The 19,015-nt window shown below is 41.8% G+C and overlaps 1 protein-coding gene across 1 annotated transcript in view; it reads left to right on the plus strand.

Annotated features, from left to right (window-relative positions):
• LOC149285423 (dynein axonemal heavy chain 1-like) overlaps window positions 1-19,015 on the plus strand; it is a 37,038-nt gene that overhangs the window by 15,904 nt on the left and 2,119 nt on the right. The window contains exons 37-70 of the mRNA XM_089495360.1: window positions 696-890; window positions 1,502-1,621; window positions 1,859-2,017; window positions 3,104-3,208; window positions 3,363-3,503; window positions 4,346-4,506; window positions 5,001-5,158; window positions 5,970-6,143; window positions 6,892-7,070; window positions 7,470-7,700; window positions 7,820-8,016; window positions 8,287-8,422; window positions 8,798-9,006; window positions 9,209-9,380; window positions 9,479-9,670; window positions 10,091-10,201; window positions 10,784-10,969; window positions 11,584-11,775; window positions 11,913-12,080; window positions 12,254-12,445; window positions 12,748-12,879; window positions 13,264-13,389; window positions 13,516-13,635; window positions 13,874-14,023; window positions 14,157-14,317; window positions 14,464-14,689; window positions 14,840-15,035; window positions 15,397-15,548; window positions 16,315-16,511; window positions 17,080-17,224; window positions 17,841-17,999; window positions 18,180-18,311; window positions 18,410-18,580; window positions 18,725-18,904. Coding sequence (XP_089351486.1) covers window positions 696-890; window positions 1,502-1,621; window positions 1,859-2,017; window positions 3,104-3,208; window positions 3,363-3,503; window positions 4,346-4,506; window positions 5,001-5,158; window positions 5,970-6,143; window positions 6,892-7,070; window positions 7,470-7,700; window positions 7,820-8,016; window positions 8,287-8,422; window positions 8,798-9,006; window positions 9,209-9,380; window positions 9,479-9,670; window positions 10,091-10,201; window positions 10,784-10,969; window positions 11,584-11,775; window positions 11,913-12,080; window positions 12,254-12,445; window positions 12,748-12,879; window positions 13,264-13,389; window positions 13,516-13,635; window positions 13,874-14,023; window positions 14,157-14,317; window positions 14,464-14,689; window positions 14,840-15,035; window positions 15,397-15,548; window positions 16,315-16,511; window positions 17,080-17,224; window positions 17,841-17,999; window positions 18,180-18,311; window positions 18,410-18,580; window positions 18,725-18,904 — 5,625 coding nt within the window. The remainder of the gene's footprint in view (window positions 1-695; window positions 891-1,501; window positions 1,622-1,858; window positions 2,018-3,103; window positions 3,209-3,362; window positions 3,504-4,345; window positions 4,507-5,000; window positions 5,159-5,969; window positions 6,144-6,891; window positions 7,071-7,469; window positions 7,701-7,819; window positions 8,017-8,286; window positions 8,423-8,797; window positions 9,007-9,208; window positions 9,381-9,478; window positions 9,671-10,090; window positions 10,202-10,783; window positions 10,970-11,583; window positions 11,776-11,912; window positions 12,081-12,253; window positions 12,446-12,747; window positions 12,880-13,263; window positions 13,390-13,515; window positions 13,636-13,873; window positions 14,024-14,156; window positions 14,318-14,463; window positions 14,690-14,839; window positions 15,036-15,396; window positions 15,549-16,314; window positions 16,512-17,079; window positions 17,225-17,840; window positions 18,000-18,179; window positions 18,312-18,409; window positions 18,581-18,724; window positions 18,905-19,015) is intronic.

Consider the following 19,015-nt stretch of genomic DNA (forward strand, 5'->3'; position numbering starts at 1 on the left):
CTTGGTAAGCGAAAACCACTCGGCGCCCCTTTCTCTCTCTTCGCTTTAAAAAAAGCCTCACTCGGCTCCATTGTCGGGCCGGCCCGACAATGATATGTCTGTCCTGTTGTTTATTATGAGGCTTTTATTAGGTTCAAATTTGCCAAGATTCCTTTCATCCAACCAATATTACAATCCAAACATGTGCATTCAAAAGTCCAGTTAGTTCATCTCATCTGTTTGAAACACATTAGTTCCAATGATATGACACATAAGTCCCCTTTTTTCTGACAGTGGACTTGAAACTGTCCTGCACTACCCCTTTATCTTGAATGAAGCCAGTAATAATGCTTAATTATCATTCAGATTCCCAGGCATTAGTAGGTCCTATAATACAGAGTGTGTCTTAAGTATCATATGAGAAAACACATCAGATTACAAAATCTTTTCAAAATGCCTGAGGTTGTGTAGCATACACGGGTGACAATTCCTCCACTCCGCCAGAACATGTGTGATCACATCCACCGACAAGTCCTATGGGACACTCTGTCTTTATCTTGACAATGTTCCTTTGCGAAACAAATGACAGATGCATTTGATACATTAACTTTTACCAGTTTTGTAAATATCTTCCTGTGTGACATGTAATACGTTGAGTTTGTTTCTGACTTCCTTGATGTCTAACCAACCCCAGTCACATGGAATATCCTTTTCAGACGATGACCATGATGTTTGAGGTGCAGGATCTGGCAGTAGCATCACCCGCTACCGTCTCTCGCTGTGGCATGGTCTACCTGGAGCCCAGTATCCTCGGGCTGACACCCTTCACTGAATGCTGGCTCAGGAGTATCCCAGATGTTTTGAAACCTTACACTGAGCAGCTGGAGTCCCTATTCTCCCGCTTCTTGCAGGTAAGAACACTTCTACAGTTGAAGATCTATATACTGCTTGGAGATGCATCAAAATATTGTTGGATGGCCCACTGGTTGATGTTATAGAAAGCACTATATATCCACATGTTTTAAACACACCATCTGACACTCAGCTCAGAGGGTCCCAATGTGCACCTAGCCTCCTCTTCCTGATCAAACGTTCATTTGAAATGTCCATCATTTCAGATATCGTGCTCTATTGATTAATGACATTTGACGTGACGAGGCTACTTCATCTATGGTACAATTTAGAGATCTGCATGATTATTCCTCTTTGTCATATCATGTCTCCCCATGGATAAGCTGCTGATTGGCTCAGACAGACTTTGTAAGGGTGGGTGGGGGAAATAACATCTGATGAAGTGAGCCAGTTTACCTACTTTTGCCCCAGAACCAAACTTGCATTAAATTATTCCCTTACCTTTAAATATCTCAACATATTGCACTGATTAAAATTAGTAGATTTGGTGAATGAATGAGTTCTGCTAAAAGTGGTGACAGTGATATTTCCTCTTCATAGAAAACATTTTATTAAGTTGCTTTAAACTTTGTTCATGTGAAGGCAACATGCACTACGTAATATTTTTCAGAATGCCATCACATTTGTGCGTCAGTCGGTGAAGGAGATCATCGCTTCCACCGACAGCAATCTGGTGAAGAGTCTGTTAAAGCTCATGGAATGTTTCATTCAGCCATTTATTCCTCAAGAGGTAATGGGCTATCTAGTATAAAGGTTATGGTATGATAATAAGTGCTGATATTATAAGAGTGCATATATTGGAACGGAATACATCACTCATTTAATGTGTTTCAAACGGTTCTTTCCTTTGTGTGTTATTGGATAAGATACATCACAACTAATCCTTGATATGTAGATTGCCACCCCTCGTTTTGGACCATTATTCCAGATAATAATTCATTTACTTACCTGCTTTCTGTATTCCCAGGGACACAAGCAGATTCCACCGGAGAGGCTGAGCCGGATAGAGGAATTGGTAGAGCCGTGGTTCTTCTTCTCTCTTATTTGGAGCGTAGGGATCACCGGAGACTCAGATAGTCGGATCATGTTCAACACATGGCTGAGAGACAGAATGAACTCAGAGAAGGTAAAGCATTGTTATCTAAATGTGTGCATAAAACATTTCATACCTTTTTCTTGGCGGATTTCAAGTTCAAAAACAGATGAAAGATCTTTAGTAAGTAATGAGATGGTGGCTGCTGCCAAAGTATCATGGCCAGATAAATCATTAGTAAGCTCCACAATGCAAGACAGCAAAAGGTGCATATGTTCAGAAGATGATAAGAGACAATGGGTTGGGAAGAAATCATGTGAAGAAATAGCCATTTATTTGTTTAGCTTACTCTTACACTTGCTCATCTAAAAACATTAACGGAGGGCAATCAAGAATACGAAGTAGATATTTCAACTTATAAGTCCTCTTATTAAGAAACTTGTGAGATGCATTTTGCTGCTATGGCAACAGCCTCTTTCATCAAATAAGTACCATCTACTTTGGTCACATGATGACAGGCTAGGATTCATATGTATTGCGGAGGATCAAAATCTTGAAGGGGTGCAGCGGAAGCAGGAAGGGTTTTAGGGGGGGTTTTAGACTTATTTTAAGTGACTTGTACTGGTAATATGAAATAACGACATTCACAAGGGGATATGTCTAAAATCACAACATGATTAAAGAATCCATTCTTGGAAGGATCTGAGCGTTCGGGCATATTATAGGTAACATTTTAATGTTATATTTGAAAGTGTTTTTAATCAACATTCAGAATTTTCCTGTCCCTAGAATTTTGTTTCAATAATTGTATTACTCCATTTTCTAAAGTTAGTCATGTCACACCTAGAAAGTACACTGATGGCGTTATCACCATAGCTGTTGAAAATCTGCCTAACATGTTGATGAAGTCAGTTTTTATGTTTTTGTTGTGTGTGTTTTTTTGTATTTGGATTAGCGCCTTCTGATTTCTTTAGTCTTTTTTTCTATCCGTGTTTTTTGTATTTTATTTTCTATCCTTTCAGTCTATCTCTTGCGCTAAGTCTCTCTCGTCCTTGATATTAGGATCTTTCCTAATGTGACCTGTGTTCAAACCTATTATAGGGCAGAAATTACCTTTACCCTTGTTATGAGTCCTCATTCTTGTTCTCTTTGTGCCTCTCTCTCTCTCTTTGGTCACAGGTACAGATGCCTTTCCCCGAGCAGGGACTGGTGTATGACTATATGCTGGATGATGCAGGAATAAGCAGTAAAATGGATGAGGATGATGAGGATATAAAGAGGAAGGTAAGCAGTAGCCTATATAGAATGGATCCGTTGATGTTGTTAAAGCAAGCACACCTGTTTTTGTTCCTGATGAAGCACCATCATTCAACGAGAGTGTCTTCCTCACCATCTAGTGCATCCATACGCCGATTTTGCCTGTATTTGTTTTCTTAAGGTGCGTTGGATCGGTTGGATGGACTCTGCTGCCCCCTTTACCATTGCCCCTGACACCAGCTATGCGGATATCATTGTCCCAACGCTTGATACAGTGCGTATGTCTCACCTCTTGGGGATGCTCCTGACCAACAAAAAGCCAGTGAGTATTTCAAAAAGCATATAATGATCATGAATTTTTGGAACTTTGGGAACAGGGATTATATATATATATATATATATATATATATATATATATATATATATATATATATATATATATATAGGACATCAAGTTTGGAATATTACAGTGGTAAATATTTTATAGATGAACGCTCCTATTATTCAGTATGTGTTCTTCTAAAAATATTTAAAAACATGAGGAATTTTTATCAACATCAACTCAATTCACCCCTATCTTTTAATGTGTATTGTGTGAAGCTCTCAAGAACTATATATATATATATATATATATATATATATATATATATATATATATATATATATAATGATTTCTGGGTAAATGATGTAGCTAATGCGGCCTTTAAGTAGAAAAGTTTTAAATTCAGTAGCAGTAAAATACTTTATAATGGTATTTATTATCTGATTATATTATTCCAAATATTTGCTTTATTTGAGTTTTCAAAGTCAATACATTAAAGGCCGGTGAGCTTTTAAATATGTAACGTTTGGGTTTGAATAAGCGGCTTAAGGTTTATTACTGGCAAGACTAATGATATACACTGGTAGGCACTTAAGCGTAAATTTGCAAAGCAGGGTTGTAGACAGAGTGATTGTACGTTTATAATTGCAAGCCTTTGGGTATACATTAAGTAGCTTTGCATTGATGCCAGTGAGACATTGGGTATTGAGTAAGTATCGAGTCGGTCTGTCCTTCAGTGGCAGCACATTGCCGTGATTATGAGCCAAGTTCCAGACAAAAATGTTATGTGCTTCGTATTTGATAACTGCTAGTATACATGGCTCCTCTTTCTATACCTGTAGGTTCTATGTGTGGGTCCTACGGGTACAGGGAAGACTCTCACTGTTTCTGACAAGCTGCTTAAGAACCTTCCCATGGAATACATCAGCCATTTCCTCATGTTTTCTGCCCGGACCTCAGCCAATCAGACTCAAGATCTTATTGACAGCAAGCTGGATAAGAGGTAAGGACCCCCATAGTACCCACAGAAAGCCTAGACGCTGTGCAATGTGTACTTAGATCTCCAATGTTAGCAGTATAGTGAAAAGGCATGGACTCGGAATTAAGGGTCCCACCATCACAGTTCATTCTCTAATACTCATGTTATCCATAACTAGATTCCCCAAGAGGCAGAGCAGGCACTTGAGAACAGCGCCATTTTCAGGGTTGTTTGCCAATAGTGTGTGTAACCAGGTGCACTTCCAATTTAATTCTGCCCCTCTTAATGTTAAAGTAGAGTCGGATGACAATAGCTAAACAGTTGAACTCCAATTAAGAAAGTATGCCTTTGAGGAGATTCTAATGCAAGTTTTGAAAATTGTCTTATCACCATTGCAGATACTGGAGCAGTTCCATTATGGTGACAATAAGACCTGTTTTCGTACTATCAGAAAATGTAGAATGATAGAAAAAGGTGTAGAGTACAGAAAGGTCTCATGCATCTCGTTATTTTTGCAGGAGGAAGGGGGTGTTTGGACCACCCCTTGGACGTTATTTTATCTTCTTTATTGATGACTTGAACATGCCGGCTCTTGAGACATATGGAGCTCAGCCGCCTATCGAGCTCCTTCGACAGTGGATGGACCATGGTGGATGGTATGACCGAAAGCAAATAGGTACGGACTCATGTGGAAAGATTATGTTAAATAATAAACATATTTGGTCATTTTCTGTTTGATGCATAGTGCATATTAGAACGTGCTATTTAACAAAGTAGTAATGGATATATTTTCTACTTCTTAACCCCTTAGCGACCAATGATGTGCCAGGCAAGTCACAGAAAAACATATAGTTAAGGACCAATGACGTGCCTGGCACGTCATCGGGTTAAATACAGTAACCGATCAAATCTTGCTGCTACAGCTTAGCAAATAAAACTTTTCTGTGGGCTGATTCCTACACCACGATCAATTTTTTTTTGCTGGAGTGGGGTTGAGCAAATTCCTGATCAAGGAGAAATATCCTAAGGTAACACTTAGCCTTACTCAGGCTAACAGGGCAACCCATTTGGGTAGATCTACCACCCTCTCAGGAAATAAAATTTTGTCCAGCACACACTTCCAGCTCTTCTTGGTGTTGTAAAAGGCAGAACAAATGTTTTGTCTGCTAAATCTTTGCTATAAATTGCACATAAATTAATTTTGTAAATTAAGAAATAAAAAAAAAACACATTATGCCAAATAAATTGCCGAATAAATTGCAAAGATATTACTTTTTTTAAGGTTTGATACACAGCAGCAAAAAACGAACACTGGCTGTATTACCATCGACATGGGGCTGTAGCCGTAGCATATTCTTTGTTCTGCTTATTTTCTTTTGGCTGTAGAGTATTCTAATATGGGACATTTCATATACGTATAGGAAGATATGTGCAACACGCATAGCGACATAAAGTATTTTAATGGGATTGTTTTTATCTGTTTGCAGGGGTCTTCCGCAAATTAGTGGATCTCAATTTTTTGTGTGCCATGGGACCTCCAGGGGGTGGTAGGAACCCAGTGTCCGCACGGCTTACCCGTCATTTTAACTACTTGGCCTTCACCGAGATGTCCGACAACAGCAAAAGCCGGATCTTTTCCTGCATCCTTGGCAGCTGGATGGGTAAGTGTCTGATGCAAGCATGGTGAGGACTGCTGTTGTGGAGATAAAATAATTAAGTGTGTAGGAAGAAAGGTATCATGGTGGAAGAAGACATAACGTTATGTAGATAAGAGGACAGTAATATGCAGGAAAACAATATAAAGTACAGACTCAAGTGATGCAAAGGGGACACATGCTCAGCAGGTAAGGGGCGAAAACGAATTATCACAAAAGGGAATAATTTGATGTACGAGCCCTAACAGGACTTATATGAGTAAAGCGAGGTAGGTGATAGCTGTATAAGGGGAGAAGGCACATAGAGATGTGAAGGTGTTAGGAAAAGCATTCAGATTGTTGGGTTCATGTAAATGGTGTCTTGGAGATGTGAAACCAATATGAGAGAGAGTAATAAAGACATAATTGTGAGTGCTGAGCTGAAGTAGTTCCACGTATTAAGTATTCCCATTTTCTAACTCGGATATTTGGATAAAGAAGTTCCACAGAAGCTGTCGGTAAGTGAGGAGCAGTGAGGAGCAATATGAGTGTGTGGTGTTAAGAAGAGAGTGCAGTCATGTGACATCCAATCACAGTTTGACAGTAAACCTTTTCACAGTCACTCATATTTTAGGCTCCCTTTATGATTTGTCACCTACTTTTGTACATAGTATGCCTGTCCTCTGTATAGACAGCTTTGCTTGTGGGACCTCTGGCTGGCCCTTCCGTGTCATCTTGTGGTGGGTTTAAGAACCGGTTTTATTTCTCCTGGCAGCATCAGCACCAGCGGTACAGCACCTGACAGGGGAGCTGGTGGAAGCCACCATCAAGATGTACAATACTATCATATCTCAGCTGCTTCCAACACCAGCAAAGTCTCACTACACGTTCAACCTCCGTGACCTGTCCAAAGTCTTTCAAGGAATGCTAATGGCGGAAGCCACTAAAATGGAGGTGAGTATCCGGAGGGATGTGTCTAGCAACAACAATAGACAATGATTTAATGCTGAATAATGAAGTAAATGAGCTGAAACACAACTCTCCTGAAAGCTCTGCTATCAACCCTCCCATTAGTGAATAAATGTGTTGGAAATTGAGCATAGATAATACCGTAGATAATATTACCATTCTGGACAAGAAAAAGATATGTTATCTTCTCCAGACCTATGTACAGAAAATACCTTAATAGATATGAAAGGTTAGTAATCTGTTTTCTCCACAATATGTACTTTCTCTAGATTCCAGATTCGGTTCCATTTTTCCATGACAGCCCACTGCAGCCAATGGGTCTGAGAAGGTTTCATGCCCTTTAGTTTCTATGTGTCATCAAATATCCATTTGTATTTCTATTAGGACAAATATCAGCTCCTGAAGCTGTGGTACCACGAGTCCTGCCGCGTTTTCCAGGACAGGTTAGTCAATGCAGAAGACCGAAGCTGGTTCGATGAGCTGATGAAAGCCAGGATGCTGGAGTTTGGGGCCACCTTCCAGGAGGTTCTTCCGCAACAGCCAGTGCTTTATGGGGATTTTATGTCTCCTGGATCAGACACCAAGACTTACCAACTTATTGTGGATCGGGAAAAGGTAATAACATAATGGCCATGTGTTTGATAACTGTTGTTTCCGTAACTCTTCCAGGTTTGCAGGCTTCTTTTATACAATCGCGATCTAAATATTCCTCATTTATCTCCTATTTCCCTTAGCTTCTTCGGGTGATTGAAGAGTACATGGAGGATTTCAATCAGGTTAATACAGCAAAGATGAAGCTGGTTCTCTTCTTGGATGCCATTCAGCACATTTGTCGAATTAGCCGTATTCTACGTCAACCCCTAGGAAATGCTCTTCTGCTGGGTGTAGGAGGCAGCGGAAGACAGTCTCTCACCCGTTTGGCAAATCACATGTAAGAGCAACTCTTTTTGTAGTAGGCTGCAGGGTTATGCTGTGAACACTGTTAATAGAGTGTCTAAAAAGTTTGATGGCTGTCCTAGGCTTATCTTGTTTAAGTGCTAAAATATGTCAGATGCCTCTTGAGGCTGTCATAGGAGTCTACAGAATCATCTTCCAGAGAAAAGACTCTTGGATTTATCTTCAAGTGTCTGTATAGGCTTCTCTCTCTCTCTTCTAGTTTTATTTCCCTGCTTCTTATAGACAATGTATATTACCTTCTCAGGTCAGAATATGAATGTTTCCAGATTGAATTATCAAAAAATTATGGAATGACTGAGTGGAGGGAAGACATAAAGGGTATCCTGCTGAAGGCTGGTCTTCAGAACATACCCATAACATTTCTCTTCACAGACTCCCAGGTATTTCATCCATAATGGCGGAACCAGTACGTTAACTTCAGTAGTTCTAGTGCTGCTATTTACATAAACATATCATAACTTTGTTCCATTAATAAGATATATATATATATATATATATTATTCACACTTGAACACTCAACGTCAGTGTGTATTTCTTCATGATACATAAAATACTTCTTACTGTTCACTAAAACAAAAAACACGACATGACTATTTCCAGATCTGTACCTTAAACCCTCCTGTAGGCATACACTTCACTGCTGTCAGATGTCCGTTTGCACACTTAGTAACACACAACACCCATGTGTGCTCCGTAACACACAAAATTGTCACATACCAGATGCAGTCAGGCTCATTTTCTCTCTGTTTCTGCAGATTAAAGACGAGTCGTTTCTTGAAGACATTAACAACATTCTAAACTCGGGTGATGTTCCCAACCTGTACGGGCCAGAGGAACAGGATCAGATTGTCAATGTCATGAAGCCTATTGTGCAGGACATGGGGCAGCAACCAACAAAAGCCAACCTGATGGCAGCTTATACCCGACGAGTGAGGGGCAACATCCACACCGTGCTATGTATGAGGTATTGTGCTGTCTTGTATAATAGCTGTGTATCATTTTAAACAATGCTTATACGTTCACCAATTCACACTCATTCCACTTCTTCCTATGGCTTACGCAAAGTTACATCTTGATTCTGTCATCTGGTCCTCAGCCCATTCTTCTTTCCACCACTATGCCCTTGTATATGTGCAACCATAATGTCTCCTCTCTCTCTTGCCAAGTCCAATCGGGGAGGTGTTCCGGTCTCGTCTCAGACAGTTCCCGTCCTTGGTCACTTGCTGCACCATTGATTGGTTTGATGAGTGGCCAGAAGAGGCTCTGCAGTCTGTTGCTTCCTCTTTCTTGGTAGAGATTCCTGAGCTCGAGTCCAGAGACTCTGTTGTTTCTGGCATGGTAAGTTTGAGGACACATTGGAAAACATGCAGCTGAGATCAATTTACAAACATAGATATACACATTTGACCCTTGTAACCATGCCTGACTCTCTGCAGATTCAAATGTGTGTGGAAATGCACCAATCGGTCGCGCTAAAATCCAAGCAGTACTTGGCAGAACTTTCACGACACAATTACATCACACCCAAAAGTTACCTGGAGCTGCTTGGTATATACTCTAAGCTTATCGGTAAGAAGATGATGGAGATTAAAACTGCCAAGAACAGGATGAAGAGTGGCCTCGACAAGGTGAGAAGGTTCACCAGTCATCAGATCTGTCAAGAATGAGGAAATGGGGCCACAACCTTTCTATATTGTGTTACTGTCTACCTTCATGACCTTCTGACGTCTGTTTCAGCCCTGTCCCACAGTCCCCTTCCCTATGCTTCTCTGTCTTTGAACTCTTTATGCCAACCCACAGACCCTGATGTTTAAGCGCTGGTTGTCTCATGTCCTAGTTCTTTCTACTTTTAAACAAATGCCAACCACTAGTGACCATTCAAGCTCATCATCATCTTCTAGATTGTAAGGGCGCTCGAGCAGAGCCCTACTCTGTGTATGTGATGCACTATTAGTTATGTTTTATTTGTACCGATTGCGCAGATTGTGGCGACTCTGTATAAATCGATAATTAATAACACGCTAAACCGTGGCTTTATGTCTCCATAGCTGCTTCACACAGCTGAGGATGTTGCAAAGATGCAGGAGGAACTGGAAACCATGCGCCCCCTGCTGGAGGAGGCAGCACAGGACACCGTGACGACAATGCAAAAGATTGAGGTACGTCGCCTTCTTCAGTTTCAAAGAATGTAGTGCTGTTGTCCCTTCTAGTTGTGCATTTGCCCTTTACTATGCCTTAGGACACTTTCGTCCCAGTTGCCTCCCAGAACACAATCATAATAATGCGTTTCTGGCACAAAGTTTCAAAAGTGGTCTTACTGCCATAGCAAGTAACAGACTGCACAAGAGTGGGGCCTGCTTTTCCTCCTGTACCAGAATGTTCTGGTTGTGATCCAAAATGCATAAGATATATGTTTTACCTTTGTAGATCAGGCTTGGAAATGAAAATATTTCTGCAGCGGGATACTTTTCATTGGAGTGTAGAAATAAACCTTTTTTAGTATTTTATTGTAGTGTAATAATACCTAAACCAGGGGTGCTCAAACTGCGGCCCTCCAGCTGCTGCAGGACTACATCTCCCATACTCCTCAGCCAGCCCCTTAGCTGAAGGAGCATTATGGGAGATGTAGTCCTGCAGCAGCTGGAGGGCCGCAGTTTGAGCATCCCTGACCTAAACGAATGTATCGACTCACAATCTGATTGGTTCGGCTGCTTGACTCGCGTCTTGGAAATGTCATCCAGGAGGACACAGCTGTGGCCGAGATCACCAGACGCGCAGTGCAAGTAGAGGAGGCCAAAGCATCTGAGAAGGCCCAGACAGCTCAGGAAATTGCCGATGACGCTCAGAAGGATCTTGACGAGGCTCTCCCTGCACTGGATGCTGCCCTGGCCAGTCTGAAATCACTCAACAGGAACGATGTTACTGAGGCGAGTGAAAGTCCTTGATGGTGAACATTAGGAATGAGCAGGACTGGCTCTGCCACATCGGTGGTTGCCTGGCGTGCCTTGTCACCTCTTTAGTGTTGGTTAGCAAGCATTCAGGAGAAAGGTGCTTGAGGTATGGTAGTCAAGAACGCTAGAACCACTATTGCCAGCCCGGAGGACTAGTGGAGCACTTGAGGCATGGGCAAAAAAACTGAAATGGTATGAGGGCCGAAGAGGGTGAATAGGAGGGCAAAAACAAGATGTGCGAATAAAGAAAAGAATGTTCACAAATGCACAGCTTAGGAGAGGGCTGGCAAAGAGGGACATGTGGCAAAGGCCCATTGAACTACTCTGAGTGCTCTTTTTCCCTTAGATTCCACACCAAATATATGGGATTCTGGAATCATAAGCACTTTACACAGCATTTAAACCCTGATTAGATCCTTTATATGGTACTTTTTGGGGTATCAGCTTAGACAATAAGCATTAAAGAACAAACAAGGTATATAAAGGTTTAATTCTGTGTGCACAGAAAGGACAAATATTAAAGGAAATTCTGAATGATTTTTATTACAATGAATTGTAAATAGTTTTTGTATGTAATATGCCTACTTAAGGTGCGAGCGATGCAGCGTCCCCCTGAGGGTGTCAAACTGGTGATCGAGGCTGTCTGCATCTTGAAAGGGATCAAGCCTAAAAAAATTGCTGGAGATAAAACTGGGAGCAAGATAGACGACTACTGGGAACCAGGAAGAGGTTTACTTCAAGACCCCAGCAAGTTCCTAGAAGGTCTTTTTAAATTTGACAAGGTGGGTACCTCAATAAACTGTCACAATATGACTTTTGAGTGATTGTAAAGGGTATTATAATGCTAATGACTGCGATATGTGATGTGACATTGCTGGGAGGACCTATCCACACCTGTGTTCCTCTTCATTCTCTGCAGGACAATATTCCTGATGTTGTTATAAAAGCCATTCAGCCATACATCGATAACGAGGAGTTCCAGCCTGCAGCCATCGCTCGGGTTTCCAAAGCATGTACCTCCATCTGTCAGTGGGTTCGTGCCATGCACAAGTATCACTTTGTAGCTCGAGCGGTGGAACCAAAGCGGGTAAGTACTTCGCAAAAATCACACAGCTCAAACAAGTTTTCTACATAGACCTCATTGTACGCGCTGTTATCTGCCATCTCACGCAGAATAATATATCGATCTGTTTATTGACACCATTTTAAATGCACGGACCTTATTAACACATAGGCATGCTTTGCTTATCTCGCTCCTAGCAAGCACTGCAAGAGGCTCAGGAGGACTTGGCCGTCACCCAGAAAATCTTAGATGAAGCCAAAGCTCGTCTGACTGAGGTGGAAGATGGGATCGCAACCTTGCAAGCAAAATACAAAGACTGCGTGTCTAAGAAAGAGGAGTTGGAATATAAGTGCCAGCAATGCGAACTCAAACTGGGCCGCGCTGACAAGGCAAGAAAAACGTTCCTTTAAGAGCAGAAGTTATATATCTGTCATATGTTTTTACACAGGGCAGATTCAACACTGTGTTTTAACTTGGTTATCGATAAAGCATGTTCCCTGGTAACCCTTATCCCTTCGTTTTATTTGAGCATAAAAAAAAATGGAGGTAGACTTGTAAAAGGAATGATTGGAAATCTGATTACGAGCTGGGCAGACCTCACTTGTGTATTTGATGTTGACTTTGTGTGTCTCTTCCTTGCTCATATCGCTATTCTCTTTGAATTCACCACCTGATTGATTGTCTCGAGTAGCTCATCTCTGGATTGGCAGAGGAGCGGCAACGTTGGCAGGACACCGTTCTGGACCTGGAGAATCTTCTGGTGAATGTCACCGGAGACCTGCTGCTGTGTGCCGGGTTTCTGGCATACCTTGGACCCTTCACGGTAAGAGGTCTAATGCTATGCAGACCAACATAGTTTGTGCTTAAGTGTAGTTCATCATGTATTTGATAACAGATTTTATAGGGAAAATAGATAAAGCTTTTTGTCCAAAATCAAGATTTAGTGGAAAGTGAAATCTTTTATTGAGCCAACATAGAAGATGAGATCGCTGGGGTCCTGAAATCTATCTTTTTCTACATGGCCCAATAAAAGGTATCACCTTCAATCTTCACACATTTTTTAAATGCATATGTAAAGTGTATGCATGAAATGACGATGTGTCTATGTATCATATGGCTCCTTTAGATGTGAGCTTGTGTGTATAGTATTTGGCTATGTCTGAGTTATCAGTTAGAATCTATACCATGGTGTTTAATGTCTCCATAGGGTGCCTATCGAACAGCACTCTTTGATCAGTGGACCAAGAAAATGAAGGAGCTGAAAGTCCCCTGCACTAATGAGCCATCTTTAATTGCCACTCTGGGGGATCCAGTTAAAATCCGCTCCTGGCAGGTGAGGCAGAAAATCTTTGTTCTTGTGGTAAGGTAGAATATGAAAGATGTGATGATCGGAATAAAGATTTTCCCGGGACTATTTGAGAAGGCTTTACGAAAGCTAAGGCCTATGTTGTCTCCTTAGATCGCAGGTCTCCCGAATGACGCCCTGTCTGTTGAGAATGGGGTGATAACCCAGTATTCCCAGCGCTGGCCGCACTTCATTGACCCACAGGGACAGGCCAACAAGTGGATTAAGAACATGGTAAGCTGAGGACGTCGAGAAATCTCAGTAATAATGGTGAAGTTACAGATGGAAGGTCTGATCCATTTACCAAATGTGTTTGGGGTGTTCTGGTTAATTAAACTTCAATAAGAGGCCTCAACGGTCCGGTTGGAGTAACAAAGTAGGCTTCGGATTATATATGTACACAATACAGGGTCAGTTGTGATCACTCAGTATGAACCTGTATTACAGCTTCCATTATTTATTATCTTTGCAGGAGAAGGATAATGGTTTGGATGTGGTTAAGCTCAGCGACCGCGATTTTTTGAGAAGTTTGGAGAATGCCATACGTTTTGGAAAGCCATTTATGCTGGAAAACGTTGGGGAGGAGCTGGATCCTGCCCTGGAACCTGTGCTACTAAAACAAGTAGGTAGCAAAATGATTCCTCCTGACCTGCAGTTCAGAAAACCAACATTAGCACGTATCCATTGCAGCTGTTGTATTTTGACCGGTTCATGACCGTCAGTTTTATTATCAACGTATCTCTCTGTGTTTTCAGACATACAAGCAACAGGGGAGCACGGTACTGAGATTAGGCGATGCTGTTATCCCATACCATGATGACTTTCGAATGTACATCACAACCAAGCTACCCAATCCACATTATCCACCGGAAGTCAGTACCAAGGTCACGCTAATCAATTTCACCCTCTCCCCAAGGTAAAAAGCATTAACCAGACACATTATCTCACTAGACTTAAGGACAAGTCCCATCTTCCTATGATAGCTGCTTGTAACTTAACTTTATACCTAACATCCATCGGGTCTAACATGGTTTCACCCCGTGGCTGATGTGTGTTCTGCAGCGGTTTAGAGGATCAGCTACTGGGCCAAGTGGTGGCAGAGGAGCGGCCAGATTTGGAAGAAGCCAAGAACCAGCTGATCTTGTCCAATGCCAAGATGCGGCAAGAACTGAAGGAAATTGAGGATCAGATTCTAATGCGCCTTAGCTCCTCGCAGGGAAACCCTGTAGATGACGTGGACCTGATTAAAGTACTGGAGGCTTCCAAACTAAAGGCTGGGGAGATCAAGGTGAGTGGCATGTAGAGGATCTGACGGCTTCATAATCACGTTGAATGTGCATATGTATCACCACATGACTACTCTGATGCTAGCTGATGCTGTGGCAATGTACATTGAATGGCTGCCTGTCTTCCATCCAGTATATGACTTTTTTCACAGGCCAAAGTGCTTGTAGCGGAGCAGACAGAGCGGGATATAGATACCACCAGACATCAGTACGTCCCTGTAGCTGTCAGGACACGGATCCTCTTCTTTTGTGTCTCGGATTTATCCAACGTGGATCCTATGTATCAATATTCGCTGGAGTGGTTCCTTGGTATTTTTTCAGCAGCAATCGCCAACTCTGAAAGAGCAGGTACGTCTGAAATATCTGATGTCAATATTCATATGACCTGACGTGATGTTGAATTATACAGAATGCCATAATGTCGTCCAATACCCCATCTCGCAAGGGTGAGATTAGCAAAGACCAGCAAGGTGTAGAAGCTGATGCCTGTATCGGGCAATTCCGCCTTTTTTAGTTTTCTACCTTTTGTTGGTGATCTATAGGGCCCGGTATGTCTCAGAACAAACTCACCCATAGTTTGCACTCTGGTAACCATCATCCCCTCATTTTATTTGAACATCAAATGAAAAGGGAGTGGAATTGTAAAATAAATTATTGGCTGATTACGAGCTGGGCAGATTTAATAACTGATCTCTGACGTCTTTTTCAGAATCGGTGGACAAAAGGATAGAAAATATAAATGCATATTTTACCTTCAGTCTGTTCAGTAATGTGTGTCGCAGTCTCTTCGAGAAACATAAACTCATGTTCTCCTTCTTGCTGTGTGTGCGAATCCTGATGCATCAAGGACTCATTAACATGGTGAGTGGTCAGATTTTCCTATTAAAAACCAAACCATATATAATCTAACCCAAAAATACAAATGTCTTTTCAAAAGGGAATTTATTGGTAGTATAATGTATACATAAAAGCGTGCTTCTTGGATCATGTTGGTGTGGTTTTTTTTTGTTTCCTATTTTCTTTCTGACTTGTAGAGCTGTCTGTTAAGGGACACAAAAGAAAACGTTCCTATGAACAATATAGGCTATAATATATAGTGGCTGTTTGGTTTACATATAACATGGAACCAAAAGGCGGAAAAAAGCATGATATGTGAAATAATGTAAACCAAAACATTAAAGGGACGCACCAGTGTCACAAGCAGCCACTACATGCATATTAAAGTACTGTATTAGTTTGTAGGTACTTTAATATTCATTCATTAAAGCTATATATAATAATGACTTACTGTACCTATGGAAGCCATCTGACAACCAATGGCAGGAAAGCTCTGCCATTGAAACTAATTGGAGTGCTTTTTGCACATGTGCCCCCCCCGAAGCTACTTACATGGGGGCCACCCTATGCAAATTTAATGCGACCACTCAGCTATTATAAGCATTAAAGTGCATATGATGGCTAGAGTGCCACTTAAAAAAACTTCATAGCTTCCTATTTAAACAAAAAAGCTCTCTCTTGTGACATTCAGTAAAAATATGGAGCTAGAAGGGGGGACATTAAAAACCACAGCAATAGGTAAATCGCATTACAACTGTTTCAAACTTCAAGCTCTCTTTTTGTCCAATAGGAGGAATGGCGCTTTCTGCTTGCAGGCGGCACACCAGCCACCCTGGCAGACAATCCATGCCCAGAGTGGCTGTCCGAACGGGCCTGGAGAGACATACAAGCCTTAAGTGCACTAAGGAACTTCAGCAAAGTGACAGAGCAGCTGACACAACACGGTGCAGAATACAGGAAGATCTGCGACAGCCCAGAGCCACATCGGTAGGAGGACTTGTTATTTATTGATTTAAATAGCATACCTCTATACCAAATAGCTTACCATGCCATACATCTGCAACGCATAGCAATTTAGACTTACAAGGCAACAAGGGTCCTCCTGAATATAAACGTAGGTTTGTGGGCATTTCACAAAACTCCACAAATTCTTCCTAGCAAATTCTACTTTCTCCCAAAGTGATTATTGTGGGAAAGCTCTTTAATTTGGAGAAAATCTAACATTTGCCAGGGGGCACATATTGTTAATATTTGTATTAAATAGAACTCACTAATTATTGTTTTGTTTTCACATAGATCCCGGGTTTATTCATTGAATAGTAAATGATTTCATATGTATTTGTTTTGTGATTAACCCCCTGAATTTTAGGGAGCTGCATATTGTGTTCTCGCTCTGTTCTAGACAAACACCGGCTTTTTATCATGGAAGTGCCTGTTTTTAAACTAACTCTAGAATATCACGAAGTTGACAGCGTCTTGTGTTCAACATTCTGTAATCACCCGTTGGCATTATCTTATCAGATACATTATGTGAACCGTCTATGATGCTTTTTAGGGAGCCGCTCCCTGGCGAGTGGGGACAGTCTCTGGACTCATTCCAGAAGATTCTCATTCTGAGATGTCTGCGAGGGGACAGAGTGACCAATGCGATGCAGGACTATGTGTGCCAGCACCTGGGACAGCGGTTCATAGAGCCTCAGGTACCATCAAAACCATTTTAAAAGTGGGAACGCTAAAATGAGATGAAAGTGTATTTTATGGGTTGTGTATTTTGATTAATGGTGGGTATATGCGCATTACTAACAAATATACCCATTATTAAAAAGCATTTTCAGCATGAGTCAGTCCCCTCCCTCACACTTTTGTCTCACGTAAGTCTTGTCTCTCTCCCCCACCACCTTACAGTCTCACGCAAGTATTGTATGTGTCCTCCTACCGCTGGTCTTTCACAGATCATGTCTCTCTCCTCTAGTGTCACACACATGCTGCCTCGCTCTACCCTATGGTCACACTCACCTTCATCGAACAGTCAAAATAGTGGGTTCAAGCACTTACTGCACTATGATTGGAGCCAGAGTGACCAATAATTCCCATGGTGACATATGGGACTTTATATAGTGAGATAAGATATTAATTATCACAATGCTTTAAAAGGTGTAATTCCTGCGGCCGCATATTGGTGAAGCCAAAGTCTGGTGAGGGAGTGGACCCTGACAAGCGATGCCCTGTTGTTTATAAGAGAAGGCATTGCATGCATGTTAAAAATCACTTCTGTGTACCTACTAATTGTAAGTCATTGAACTTATTTCCATTTAGACAGCAGACCTGGGAGCCGTGTACCGAGAGTCCTCCCCTGTCACACCGCTGATATTCATTCTCTCTCCCGGCACTGACCCAGCTGCTGCTCTCTACAAGTTTGCAGAAGAGATGAGATTCTCCAAGAAACTAACTGCGATATCGCTTGGACAGGGACAGGTATTGCTCTCCTTTACTTTCACTTCAGTTATCTGTTCATATGGTCTTGCAGGGCACTGTCCAGTTCTAGGGGCTTCAAAGGATAACCTGCCTCTAACCTCTCTGCGTCTATCTTGGTGGTTGGGCATGTCTGCCTTCATGTCATGAGTGCCCATTTTCCTGCTTTACCTCTTGGTACAGGGTCCTCGGGCTGAAGCAATGATGCGAAGTGCAATGGAACGTGGGAAGTGGGTTTTCTTCCAGAATTGCCATCTAGCACCCAGCTGGATGCCTTCCTTGGAGAGGCTAATAGAGGGTATTGACCCAGATAAGGTATGTGCTTCCCTGATCTCTTGCATTGTGATTCCTGCCCTCATCCTCAACATTGTGCACAAGACTTTCCCCGCTCAACTCCTTTATTTCATATTTAGGTGCACCGTGATTTCCGCATCTGGCTCACCAGTTTGCCCAGTAATCAGTTTCCGGTGTCCATTTTGCAGAACAGCTCTAAACTTACCATTGAGCCTCCACGAGGAGTGAAGGCTAATCTCCTTCGTACTTACCTCAGTCTCAGTGATGCTGAGCTGAGCGAGAGCAGTAAGGTGCGGACTATATATATAATCACCTCTCTCCTACTACACTTTACAGTTTTATGAACTATTACCCTAAATGTCTATCACATTTACTTTGTTTATCTGCCTTCGTTTTACACTCCTGCCGATCCTGACAACCCTCTTGCTCAACAGGTTCCTGAGTACAAAGCTCTCCTGTTGTCTCTATGCCTGTTCCATGGAGCCACACTGGAGAGACGGAAGTTTGGTCCGTTGGGATTTAACATCCCGTATGAATTTACAGACGGAGACCTCAGGATCTGCATCTCTCAACTTAGGATGTTCCTCGAGGAATATACAGAAATCCCTTACAAGGTGACTACATCTGACAATAAACATCTGGTAGTATTAGTTATAAACAAAGCACATGTGATATACACAGCATGAATGCAGCGCCTGAGGACACAGGGTTTACAGAACATACTG

The sequence above is a fragment of the Sceloporus occidentalis genome, unplaced genomic scaffold, assembly GCF_023333645.1.
Source record: "Sceloporus occidentalis isolate IW3139 unplaced genomic scaffold, rSceOcc1.0.p SCAF_79, whole genome shotgun sequence".
Classification (NCBI taxonomy): domain Eukaryota; kingdom Metazoa; phylum Chordata; class Lepidosauria; order Squamata; family Phrynosomatidae; genus Sceloporus; species Sceloporus occidentalis.